Below are 13,550 nucleotides of genomic sequence, written 5' to 3' on the forward strand. Positions count from 1 at the left end.
ATTCTTTCCCTCCTTCCATTAATTCAGTTCCTTTAGGAGCTTCCATTTTGTAAAGAGGCCAGGACCTATCTTACCTGCTTTTATTCCTCTCCTTCACCACTTGTATTTTCTTCTTTCCCACATCCCTCTTTTCTGTATTTTGTGTATTATCTTATGTATTAATATATGAGCTCCTGGAGGGTAAGCAAGATAATGAGAAAAGCTTTTTCTAGAAGGTAATGTTTAAGTTGGAATTTAAAGAAGTCAATGAAGTCAATAAGGGAAGATGAGAAAGGAGAGCATTCCAAACTTCAGGGACAGTCAAAAAACTGCTTGGACCTGGGAGATGGTGTGTCTTGTTCAGATAGTGAGAAAGAGGCCAATATCTGTGGATCTAAAAGTATGTGGCAGAGAACAAGGTGTAAAAAGATTGGAAAGATAGAAGAGGGTCAGATTGTGAAAAGCTTTGAACATCAAAGAGAGAATTTTATATTTTTTCTTGGAGACAGTTGGGAGCCCCTGAAGTTTGTTGAGTTGTGGTATGTTTGTAACAAGGTTGAATTGCGCTTTATTTAGGAAAATCAGTGATGGCTGAATAGATGAATTGGAATGGAGATAGACTCAAAGCAGGGAAAACCATTGATAGGCTATTGCTGTAGTGTAGGCATACACTAGATGATGAGGGCTGTCACTAGAATGGTGGCAACATCAGAAGAGAGAAAAAGGAATATTGAAATTCACAGCCCTTGACAAACAGATTCTATATGGCGAATGATAGTGAGGAGTTGAGGATGACTCCCAGGATTGTGAACCCAAGAGACTGGGAAGATAATGATACCCTCAAACGTAATAGGGATATTTAGGTTGGAGTTAGAGGGAAACATAATCAATTCAGTTTTTTATACATTGACTTTTATATAAGACATCCAGTTTTAAATGTCTGAAAGGCAGTTGGAAATATAAGACTGACAATAGTTTTGGCAAATCCTTTCTCTTACAAGTATTCCTTTTGTTTTCCCTGTTTTTGTGAGTATATGTAAGGAGCATGTTAAAATTTATCAATTATAATAATAGTTGGGTTTTTTTTCCCCTCTTTTCAGCAGTCAGGTTTGTAGGATAGAAAGTTAAACATGAGTATTTAGTACTATTTTAATTGTGTTTCTGAATTAGAAGTAGACATTTATCTATAATAAAAAGGATGAAATTTTCATCAAGTTAATAAAGTTCCTTTTATAGGATTTGATGCCTATTTTAATTTGATATAAGAGAAAACTTCCTAATAATGCAATTCATCCAAAAGTTACATGAGCTATTTTAGAAAATAGTAAACTTTCTCTTACTTGAGGATTTTAAACCAAACCAAAGCTGGATGACTCTCTTACTGGAAATGAGTTCTTTTATTAGAAGGATTTTTTGTTAAGATGTGGGTTGGATTAGATAGTTACTACCTCTTCCAACTCTGGTTCTTTCATTTCATAAGTCAAGTAGAAATATTTATGCTAAAACATTTTTGTCAAAGTCCAAGTGCTCATAAATGTATTGAGGCTATTTTGTCATATGAAAGTCTGCCCTTGTTCATCTTTTGTACTTAAGAAATTGAGATTCAATTCCCCCCTTTCCCCTTTCTGAAAATACATTGATATATTGCTTTTTACATGTTATATGATCAGACTTTTCAGTCTTAAATGGTTACTAATTACATTTTTTCAGTACTAATTACTTAAGCACAGATTGTATGTCTCTCTTCTCCCCTCCAAATTTACTTTAAAATGTATCCAGTTACATTTTATCACATTTCACTTTCATTAAAAAAAAAATCTATCATGTAGAATACTTTAGAATTTAATACAAGGCAATATCTTTTAGGAAAGCAATTAAAGGATGGGAAAAAACCAGAACCATGCAAACCTATCCTCAAGGTGGAATTCAAAACGACTAGATCTGGGTAAGGTTTTACTTCATTGACAGCATTCATTGTCTATGGTTATTCAACATGCAATACTTATTATTTGTTTGTTTTAAACAACTATTCCACATCCCTCTAATGTACTGTTTTATTTCTGTGTTCTCTTGGTTTGAAAAATTATGGTGAACATTATAGTCACCAATAATTGAAACATAATAATATGCTACATTTTAATTTTGATAATTGTTTTTTAGTATAATTTCTTGAAATATTTCAAAATTTTCTCTGGCTAACCTTTTTTACAGTGTGTTTTTTAAAATCACTTTTAAATACTAATATCTGTTTATTTGCTAGTGAAAATTTAAAAAAAAAAAGGAAAAATTTAGAAATTAAATCTTGCTGGCAATCCCTTACTAATTTTATTTCATTATAAAACATGTATTCTTATTAATTTTAATGCAACTTATTAATTATTTAAAAACTAAGAAAATCTGAAAGCTACAAAAATTGGTACGTGATTAAAATTGGTATTAGAAGTCATATGTTTAAGTCAACAAGTATTTATTTTTTTATATACCAGATATTGTACTAAGTACTGGTGATATAAAGAAAGGCAAAGAAAACTGTTCCTGTGGTTTGACATTTATAATAAAGAAGTTACCATTTTGAATTTTTTTATTTACTTATCTGTCAAACAAAAGATCTTTGGGTTCCCACAAATCTTTACATAAAGACTGTCAGTAAAAAGGAAAGATTATATTTGTTTAGCACAATTGCTAATAGATCCATCCTCTTTTTCAAATATATACTTCTTTTTAATTCAACCCTATCCTTTTATAACTTGTCTGTTAAAGAGAGAGGAACTTGAAAATGTTATTGCTATTTTATGCAAGCAATATCTTTGAAATATTGTGAGGAAACAGATGACTTTGATTCCAAAGAATCCAATTTTTGATGATCTTAAAGCACTGTTTTGGTCAAGATGTTTATAATTTCAAAATTATGTGAAATAATCTAGGACATATTCATTGTTCCCATTAAATATATTACAAAACATGTGGTGATATTCAAAAAATGAGAAATTTTTAATTGTCATTAATGGGTCAAGCAGAGTTAAAATTATGACCATTTCTTGAATGAGCTCCCAGGAAGTCATTTGTAAAATGTTCTCATAAGGGAAAACTTGGCTCTTCATGTTTGCTGCAAAAATGGTGAAGGTGGGAAAAGGAGAATATAAAAGACTATTATCAAAACTATTAAAACATCAGAATAAAAAATTTTAATCAATTGATTGCATTTGAAATTCTGTCAGATGATTTTATTTTAATTATTAATTCAACTTAGAAGCTAATGTATATGTAAAAAATTAATTGCTTAGAAAAGACATTTCCCTCTCATACTCTATTTATTCTTTTCTTCTTATGTAGTTATTGAACTTACAGATTCATAACTCCTAAAGAAATGATAATAATAATTGTACCAAATAGTAACAATAATTCTTTCTTCACTAAAACTGTGTATGACAAAAAGCTTTGTTATTCTGACAGGTAGGTAGAGAAATTACTGGGCCTCTCCTGCCTACTCTCCTGAATTGTATTTTTCATTTATCTCTTTAACTTAAGATAGGTATACTACTTATCCTTGAATTATACTTTTATTTATTTCATCACTCCAATTCTTTTATTAATCTTCATGATATAGACAGGAGCTTTGCTTTATTTAGAGTTAAAATTTTATTAGAGCTTTTCATATCTTTCTATGGCTTTTCTCCGATCACACCTTCAGTTTCTTTTTTGAATCATGAGATCCTTTGTAATTAAACAAAAACCTTAGAAAAAATTTAATCCAAATTCCTGCCCAATGAATAAATCCCTTCTAAAACACTGAGCCTCTGCTCGAAAACCTTTAAAGATGAGGAATTTCTTCATTCATGAAGGATTTTGTCTTCTTTCCATTTAGTAATCCATTATATATCTCCATATCTTGAATATAATCAATTTCTGAAAGTTCTGGGGCAAATTTACAAACTGTAGATTTTCAGATACTGGGTCCCATGATGAATCTTACTTAGAAGGTTCATCCATTGCTGCTTGGCATATTGTTTATAGCATTGTGACAGGATAACGATTCCAGTTTGTAGGCAAATGGTTTTAGCAGCAGAGAACTGCTTTCTGACTTGATTGTTTTCCCAGCTTCCTGAGGAGTATACCTATCTCTTTATGTAGGAGAATATTGTTAAGCATACAAAGGTTTGCTTTGCTCCAATATTAGTCTAATATCTATCATACATTTTATTGTGATTAGATTATATTTCCTCCAGAAGCTTAAAGGCTGATCTTGCTATATTTAAATACATAATCATCTTCATTACATTTTAATGTGTATCTCAAGGATCTAGAGCATTTTTTTTTTACTTTAGCTGGATATATCAGCAACTTTCTTATTAAATACTAACTTTTTTATTATAGCTTTTTATTGACAAAACATATGCATGGGTAATTTTTCAACAAGGACCCTTGCAAAAACTTCTGTTCCAAATTTTCCCCTCCTTTTCTCCCCCCCCCCCCCAGATGGCAGGTAGTCCCATACATGTTAAATATATTAAAGTATATGTTAAATACAATATATGTATACATATTCATACAGTTGTCTTATAACACAAGAAAAATCAGATTTAAAAAGAAGGTAAAAATAAGCTGGGAAGAAAAACAAAAATGCAAGGAAACAATAACAGAAAAAGTATAAATGCTATGTTATGGTCCATACTCATTTCTCAGTGTTCTTTCATTGGGTGTAGCTGGTTCTGTTCATTACTGATCAGTTGGAACTGATTTGTATCCTTTTATTGTTGAAGAATAGCCCTTTCCATCAGAATTGATCCTCATATAGTATTGTTGTTGAAGTGTATAACAGTCTCCTGATTCTGCTAATTTCACTTAGTATCAGTTCATATAAGTCTCTCCAATCTTCTCTGTATTCATCCTGCTGGTCATTTCTTATAGAACAATAATATTCAGCCATTCTCCAATTGGTGAGCGTCCATTCAATTTCTAGTTTCTAGTCACTACAAAAAGGGCTGCCACAAACATTTTTGTACATATGGGTCCCTTTCTCTTCTTCAGTATCTCTTTGGGATACAAGCCCAATAATAACACTGCTGGATCAAAGGGTATGCACAGTATCAAATAATAACTTATTTTAATTTTTGAAGTTAGTTTTATTTTTCTATGGAATTTCCATTAGTTTTGAATATTTTTAGATTTGGGAAATTCATGTTGGCAGATAAAAGGACTTTCAAGAGATCTTGGAGAATTTGAAGAATTAGAACATTTATTAGACAGAATATATCACATCCATAAATATCATATTTGTCTATGTGTATTTCACATATCCACCTATTAATAGGCATTATTATTATTAGAGTAAGAGTATTTTTATTCTACCGTATAGAAGATATGATCAAAATCATAGAGAAAAGGATATGGCTTTTATCAATCTGCCAGTTAGTAATGGACAATATTATTTTAATATTTTGAAATCATAGGTCTGTTTCAAAAGGGGAAAGGAGAACAATCTTTGGTCTTAAAAAACTAGAAGCCTGTCTTATTTAAGGGAACATTATTCTTTTTAAAATTTATTTTTTAATTTTTATTTTTATTATATGTTTATTTATAAAACATATGCATGGGTAATTTTTTCAACATTGACCCTTGCAAAACCTTCTGTTCCAAATTTCCCCTCCTTCCTTCTACTTCCTCCCCTAGATTCATTCCCCAGATAGTCCAATACGTCTTAAATATGTTAAATTAAATGTTAAATCCAATCTATGTATACATATTTATACAATTATCTTGCTGCACAAGAAAAATCTGCTCTAGAAAGAAAAAAATGCTGAGAAGGAAACAAAAATGCAAGCAAACAATAACAGAAAGAGTAAAAATGCTATGTTGTGGTCCACACTCAATTCCTGTAGTCCTTTCTCTGGATGTAGATGGTTCTCTTCATTACTGAACAATTTGAACTAGTTTGAATCAATTCATTGCTGAAAAGAGCCACATCCATCAGATTTGATCATCATATAGTCTTGTTGTTGCCATGTATAATGATCTCTTGGTTCTTCTCACTTCACTTAGCATCAGTTCATGTAAGTCTCTCCAGGCCTCTCTGAAATCATCTTGGTCATTTCTTATACAACAATAATATTCCATAACATTCATATACCATAACTTATTCAACCATTCTCCAATTGATGGGTATCCAGTCAGCTTTCAGTTTCTAGCCACTACAAAGAGGGCTTCCACAAACATTTTTGCACATATGGGTCCTTTTCCTTCCTTTAAGATCTCTTTGGGATATAAGCCCAGTAGAAACACTGCTGGATCAAAGGGTATGCACAATTTGATAATTTTTTGAGCATAGTTCCAAACTGCTCTCCAGAATGGCTGGATACATCACAGTTCCACCAACAAGGGAACACTATTCTTAAAAATAGATTGAAGTACCTATATATTGTTAAAAGGTGACTTTTCCCAGAAGCTTTGAGTAAGCATAAATCAATAATTATTAATTTGTTTTTGATCTCATTTTTAGGTGCAGTCAAACTTAGGACCCAGTATGTATTTGGACCTATGCAATTATTCTCTTTCTATTTATACTAGGGCATTTTCACTCAGTCTTTCCTCTTACCCTCATGGACCCTATCAGGAAAATCCATCTTTTGTATTCTTAGTATTATAAAGTCCATTTTAAATTATTTCAGTTGACATAAGAAACCATAAGTTTGTATCAAATCACATATTTATTGAATATCCATTATGTAAAAAGAAAGTATATGATCTTAACATGGTTGATGTATCAAATGATGTGGTTGTTATAGGCACCAAATGATATTGTTTAGGAGAGCACCAAATGTTGGGATTCAGTCATGTGAAGAATTCACAATGGCCATTCTCTTTGGCAAAAGGTAGGTTTATTTCGAAGAGGTTACAGATAAAATGAAGATACAGTAGAGATTTGGGAGAACATATAGCAAAGAAAAGAATTTTAATAATTAATTATCGAAAAGACAACTTCTCTAGTGGAACTCACAATTAGCTAGGAGAAAGGAAACCCTCTTGAGAAGGTGGGACATGTCCTTAGCTGGCAGACTAAATCAGCACCCTAAAACAGTTAGTTAGTTATAAGAACAAGAAAGACACCATAAGGTATGGTGTGGGAATGAGAGGAGAAACACCATGTAGCATGGTGGAGGGGAAACAGAAAAACACCAAGAAGCAGAATGTCATGGTAGAGTGACCCAAAAGGATTCAGTAAAAATGGTATGAGCCAAAGGCAGATTTATTGGGGAAATTTAACCTCAGGAGCATGAGTGGAGTTTCTTAGCTGGACATAGCACAGTGGGGCTGTCCATGACCTTCACCAAAGGCGGGCTTCAGGGATTTGACATAATTTGGATTTCTTGGCTGGACACAGGAAGGTGGGGCTATCAGGTTGAACTCGCCTCCCCTCAGCGGGTTTCCCTGTTTGCCTCAGGACAGTACTTTAGTCTTTCTCTGCCACGTGCCCCTAGCCATTCAGAACTCATCAATATTTGTCTTTGATACTACTTAATTAGAAATTGTTTTCTGAATGATTTTCTGCCTCTGATTTGTTTTAGTAGAGGTTGAGACAGTCATTACTGCTATGGAAGACAAGATATTATTTCAGGCAAAACTTGAAGGACAACTACCTAGTCTAATGCTGTTAAGTTATTATGACTCTTCCACATGGACTAAAATGTTGATCTTCTTAGCCACCAGTACTTTTTCTCCGAATAACTTTATTCCCTATTTCTTTAATAGTTCAATAGTTTCAATGGCCCACTACCATTGCCACCTGATATGACTTGTTAGGTGTTTTTGATTTTTTTGGTTTTGTTTTATTTTGTTTAGGAAGACAAGACATAACTTCTCGTTTAACTCTTTTTGTAGATTTATCAGACAATAATATTCCAACTTTGGAGGCTACACTTTTTTTTGATAACTCTGTACTCTGTATTACTTAATACAAAAACAAAAACAGAATTGGAGGACACATTTACATTGAGATAGATACATCTGAAAACAGCTTCTAGCTACCAGTTTGATGAAGTCATCACTTATCTGATGTGACTAAAGAGCTTTTAATCATGTCCATTCCTGTGGAAAAAACTGATGCTAACATCTGATATACTTGTATGTCATCAGAGAACAAGGCTACTGGAAGGTAGGGTGTGCTCAGGGTGAGGGCTGCTAAGCCCTTTACAAAGCTGTTTTCCTCCTTTGGTGTCTATGTGATCCACCTAACTCTCACTTATGGCTCCAAGAAGCTGTAGCTGTTGTGCTACATTCTGGTAGACTGTTTTGGCAGACTGGTTAAATCAGGCTGAGAGTAATCAAGGGGTCTGGAACTCAGCAGTGAGTTAGGGATATGTCTAACCCAAGCAGGGAAAGACTTCCTATGGTGGAATGGGTGGATGAGAACAAGTTGTTCCATTGGCCATGAAGGCAGATGTAGCTAGTACTATGGAGTATTTAGAGCTTGGTTAGACATCTAAGACATCAAGGTCATCTGCTGAATCTTGAGTCATCACCAGTGGTCTTGATTCTGTTTTTGACACTGAACAGTGATGACTGGAAGAGAGAGTGAGGCTAATGACTTTGTGTACCTGCCTCACTTAAATCCAATTTATGCACAAAATAAGTAAGTAGTTGTTTGTAACAACTCATATCGCAACGAAGCATATGACATTTCTCTGTCATCCTTATTTACTATGTCTTTCATCAATTCAGAGGAAAAATAATAGCCAAACCATTTTTTTTTTCATTTACAGGCTTATTCCCATATTAGATGGATTTAGGTATGTTTCTTTTCATTTAAACTCTGTGATATGCATTTTTTTTCTCCTAAGTTTAAAAAAAAAAGTTTTGTTAAATTGTCAGACTTTAGTTTTTACTTTTTCATTAAAAAAGTGGGGAAACAGAATCCTTTGTCTATGTTCAGATTTGTTTCATAAATTAAACAAGTTATTCCCATAATTTCTAAATTTTGAATTCTAGGATTGACCTTTGAGGATAATTTTTTTCTTATTTTTAAAGTTTTTTAATGTACTTATTTTTACTGATATTTTAGATTGAGTTACCCATGTCTTGCTTAAATACTAACAGGATACTTAATGAAAATCCATTAAGACCTTTTAGATTATTTATAATTATATTTAAAAAGTAATTAATAATTATTATACCATGATATTCATAGTTACCCAGCAATTTGAGGTACCAAATGTTTTAAAATTTATAAAAGTAATCTTTAAAAAATATTAGCTATTGACTTCCGGCCAAGATGGCGGAGAGGAGGCACACTGCTGTGTAACCTCCCCGTTTTTCTCTCACTATCCATTTCATTTCATGCCTCTGAATTAATGCTCGACTGAAAAAAAAACCATACAATTAGTTACCAAGAGAAACCATCCTTGAGACTCGTCAAGAAAGGTCTGTTTTTGCGCGAGGGCGGGGATGGTTATTAGATCGGAAGCAAGCTGCGGGCAGCAGCGGCAGTGAGAGCACGGAAGGCGGCTCAGAGCCGAGCAGAGCGGAGAGGGAGTGGGGCATGATCGCAGCCGTCTCTACGGGGAGAGCTTTGCTGCAGGATTAGATACTTTGCTCCGGCAGCAAGTCAGCAGCCCAGCAGAGAAGCTAAAAACACCGGGGGTGAAGAATACAACCCCAAACAGCTGGAGTCTCTCGGGACCTGGCCATGCCTCCCCCACAGTGTCTCAGCATACTCTCGGATCTCAGAGCGCAGGCGCAGCACAGTAGGACCCGTGCCTCACGGCTACCCTGCCCCTCCCCCAAAGAAAGCAGCCTCCATTCAAGGGTTTTTTTCTTCTGTTTCTTTGATAGTTTGTCTTTGATTATTAGACAGAATGAGCAAGAAACTGAAAAAGACTTTAACCCTTGACAGCTTCTATACAGATAAAGAGCAGACTCCAAATCCTGAGGAGACTAAAAACAAACAGTCACCAGGTGAATCCCCAAAGGAGGAGATCATATGTTCCTCAGCACAGATGAATCTCATGGAGGAAATTAAAAAGGCTCTCACAAGGGAGCTAGAAGAAAAATGGGAAAAGGAGAGGGAGGCTTTGCAAAAGGAGAGGGAGACTTGGCAAAAGCAGAGTGAGGCTTGGCAAAAGGAGAGGAAGGCTCTGCAAAAGGAGAGGGAGGCTTGGCAAAAGAGCCTGGAGAAGTCAGTTAAAGAGAGAGTGGATAAAGAAACCAAATCCTTGAAAAATAGGATTGGTGAACTGGAAAACAAAATTGGCGAAATGGAAAAAAAATTCCACAGAACAAAAGAACTCAATTGGACAATTAGAAAAAGATCTTAAAAAAGTGAGTGAAGAAAATACTTCACTGAAAATCAGGGTCGAACAATTGGAATTGAATGACTCGAGGAGACAAGAAGAATCAGTCAAGCAAATCCAAAAAAATCAAACAAGGGAAAAGAATGTGAAATACCTTCTGGGGAAGACAACAGACCTGGAAAACAGATCCAGGAGAGACAACCTGAGAATCATCGGACTTCCAGAAAAATATGATTGAAAAAAAGAGCCTGGACACTATGTTCCAGGAAATTATCAAAGAGAACTGCCCAGAAGTCTTAGAAACAGAGGGTAAAATAGACATTGAAAGAATTCATCGATCCCCTACTGAAAGGGATCCTAAAATCAAAACACCAAGGACCATAGTGGCCAAATGCCAGAACCCTCAGGTGAAGGAAAAAATACTGCAAGCAGCTAGAAAAACCCAATTCAAGTATCGAGGAGCCACAATAAGGATCACCCAGAATCTGGCAGCATCCACATTAAAGGATCGAAGGGCCTGGAATATGATATTCCGAAAGGCTAAGGAACTTGGGATGCAACCAAAAATAACTTACCCAGCGAGATTGAGCATCTTTTTCCAGGGAAGAAGATGGACATTCAACGAAGTAAGCGAATTTCATCTATTTTTGATGAAAAAGCCAGAACTTATCAAAAAATTTGATCTACAAGTACAGAACTCAAGAGAAATCTAAAAAGGTAAAGATTAATCTTGAGAACTATATTTCGGTTATAAAGATGTATAAAGAATACAGATATACCTTGTTCTAGAAACTAGATGTGGAAAGGACATTATACCAGAAAAAGGGGAAAGTGGGGGTACTACATTTCATGAAGAGGCAAAAAAACCTTTTATATCTGAAAGAAAGAATGGAGAGGGATGAATATAGTGAGTATTTTACTGCTTTCAGAATTGGCTTTAAGAGAAAAATTTTAGACATATTCAATCTATGGTGAAACTTCTCCCACCTCATTGAAAAGTGAGAAGGGAAAAGTGAAAAGGGAAGGAATAAGCTAAGTGGAAGGGAATACGGTAACTGGGAGGGAAAGAGGTAAGATACGGGGAGGAACTCTAAGGGCGGGGGAGGGATATTAAAAAAGGGAGGGCTGTGAGAAGCAAGTGGTGCTCACAAGCTTCCCCCTGGGAAGGGGGGTAAGGGAGTAAGAAGGGAGAAAAGCATAAACCGGGGTTAACAAGATGGCAAGTAATACAGAAATGGTCATTTTAACCATAAATGTGAACGGGGTAAACTCCCCCATAAAGAGGAAGCGGTTAGCAGAATGGATTAAAAGCCAGAATCCTACAATATGTTGTTTACAGGAAACACACCTGAAGCGGGGAGATACGTGCAGGTTAAAGGTAAAAGGTTGGAGCAAAATCTACTATGCTTCAGGTGAAGTCAAAAAAGCGGGGGTAGCCATCCTGATCTCAGATCAAGCTAAAGCAAAAATTGATCTAATCAAAAGAGATAAGGAAGGGCACTATATCTTGCTAAAGGGTAGAATGAATAATGAAGCAGTATCTATATTAAACATATATGCACCAAGTGGTATAGCATCTAAATTCTTAAAAGAGAAATTAAGAGAGCTGCAAGAAGAAATAGACAGTAAAACTATAATAGTGGGCGATCTCAACCTTGCACTCTCAGAATTAGATAAATCAAACCACAAAATAAATAAGAAAGAAGTCAAAGAGATAAATAGAATACTAGAAAAATTAGATATGATAGATCTCTGGAGAAAATGTAATGGGGACAGAAAGGAGTACACCTTCTTTTCAGCAGTTCATGGAACTTATACAAAAATTGACCATATATTAGGACATAAAAACCTCAAACTCAAATGCAGTAAGGCAGAAATAGTGAATGCATCCTTTTCAGACCACGATGCATTGAAAATTACATTCAACAAAAAGCCACGGGAAAGTAGACCAAAAAATAATTGGAAACTAAATAATCTCATACTAAAGAATGATTGGGTGAAACAGCAAATTATAGACATAATTAATAACTTCATCCAAGAAAACGATAATAATGAGACATCATACCAAAATGTATGGGATGCAGCCAAAGTAGTAATAAGGGGAAATCTCATATCTCTAGAGGCCTATTTGTATAAAATAGAGAAAGAGAAGGTCAATGAATTGGGCTTGCAACTAAAAATGCTAGAAAAGGAACAAATTAAAAACCCCCAGTCAAACACTAAACTTGAAATTCTAAAAATAAAAGGAGAGATCAATAAAATTGAAAGTAAAAAAACTATTGAATTAATTAATAAAACTAAGAGTTGGTTCTATGAAAAAACCAACAAAATAGACAAACCCTTAGTAAATCTGATTAAAAAAAGGAAAGAGGAAAAAATATTAGCTATTATAATTCCTTGTTTCTCTTAAAGATTTAAAAGCATTTAGAAGTATATATAAACATTTTAATTGGGTAATTGTGAGTATTTTTTACCATTTGTAGCTTTATTATTAAACAAATAAATTTGATTTTTATTAAAAACAAAAGTTCAAGAGAATGTTCAACTGAAACCTAGAATTTTCTCATTATAAGAGTCTTTCTTATTTTTCTAGCATGTTTTTTTTAACTGCTACCTTTGCACTTTTCAAATTGGCCAGAATATAGTTATTGAATAAGAAGTTATATATGTCCCTTTCCTCCCAAGAACCCCTCCCCCCCCACACAAAACAAAACATAATATAACACCAGACAGTTTCAAAGACATTTTTGCCTGAAACATCACAGTCAAGCCTTAATTAGGTACCTTGATCTTCCCATGAAGGACAATCTAATAATTCTTAAAGCAACTGTATTATTGGGAAATGTAAAAACTAGCAGTGAGTAGTGATCTAATTTTTCAAAAGTATCTACAAAGAATTATGTTTCTTAAAAATTATTTTACCTGGAAATTACATAAAACATTGGAATAATATAAAACATTAAAAATCCAGTGTAATCTTCTTAAATATTAATCTGAATAGTGATGTCATCTATTAAGAATACTAAGATTTAAATTATCTCCTATTGTGCCAGTATTAAAAAAGTCATCCATAATTGATGCTATTGGCCAACATCTTGAAGTTTCACTTTTATTACTGATCTGCTAACCACCTAAAAAGTCATTGCATATATTAATTTTTTCAAAAGTTATGATTGTTAAATTTTGGGGCATAATTTTTCTACTATGTCTAGTTATATAGACATATTTATGTACAGGGCCTGAAATCAGGAAGACTCATTTTCCTGAGTGTGCTCAAACAGCTGTGTG

The 13,550-nt window shown here is 34.0% G+C and overlaps 1 protein-coding gene across 1 annotated transcript in view; it reads left to right on the forward strand.

Annotated features, from left to right (window-relative positions):
• Positions 1–13,550, forward strand: part of STXBP5 (syntaxin binding protein 5) — a 199,145-nt gene that overhangs the window by 92,263 nt on the left and 93,332 nt on the right. The window contains exon 9 of the mRNA XM_051996743.1: positions 1,846–1,924. Within this exon, the coding sequence (XP_051852703.1) occupies positions 1,846–1,924 (79 nt within the window). The remainder of the gene's footprint in view (positions 1–1,845; positions 1,925–13,550) is intronic.

Source organism: Antechinus flavipes, chromosome 4 (assembly GCF_016432865.1).
Source record: "Antechinus flavipes isolate AdamAnt ecotype Samford, QLD, Australia chromosome 4, AdamAnt_v2, whole genome shotgun sequence".
Classification (NCBI taxonomy): domain Eukaryota; kingdom Metazoa; phylum Chordata; class Mammalia; order Dasyuromorphia; family Dasyuridae; genus Antechinus; species Antechinus flavipes.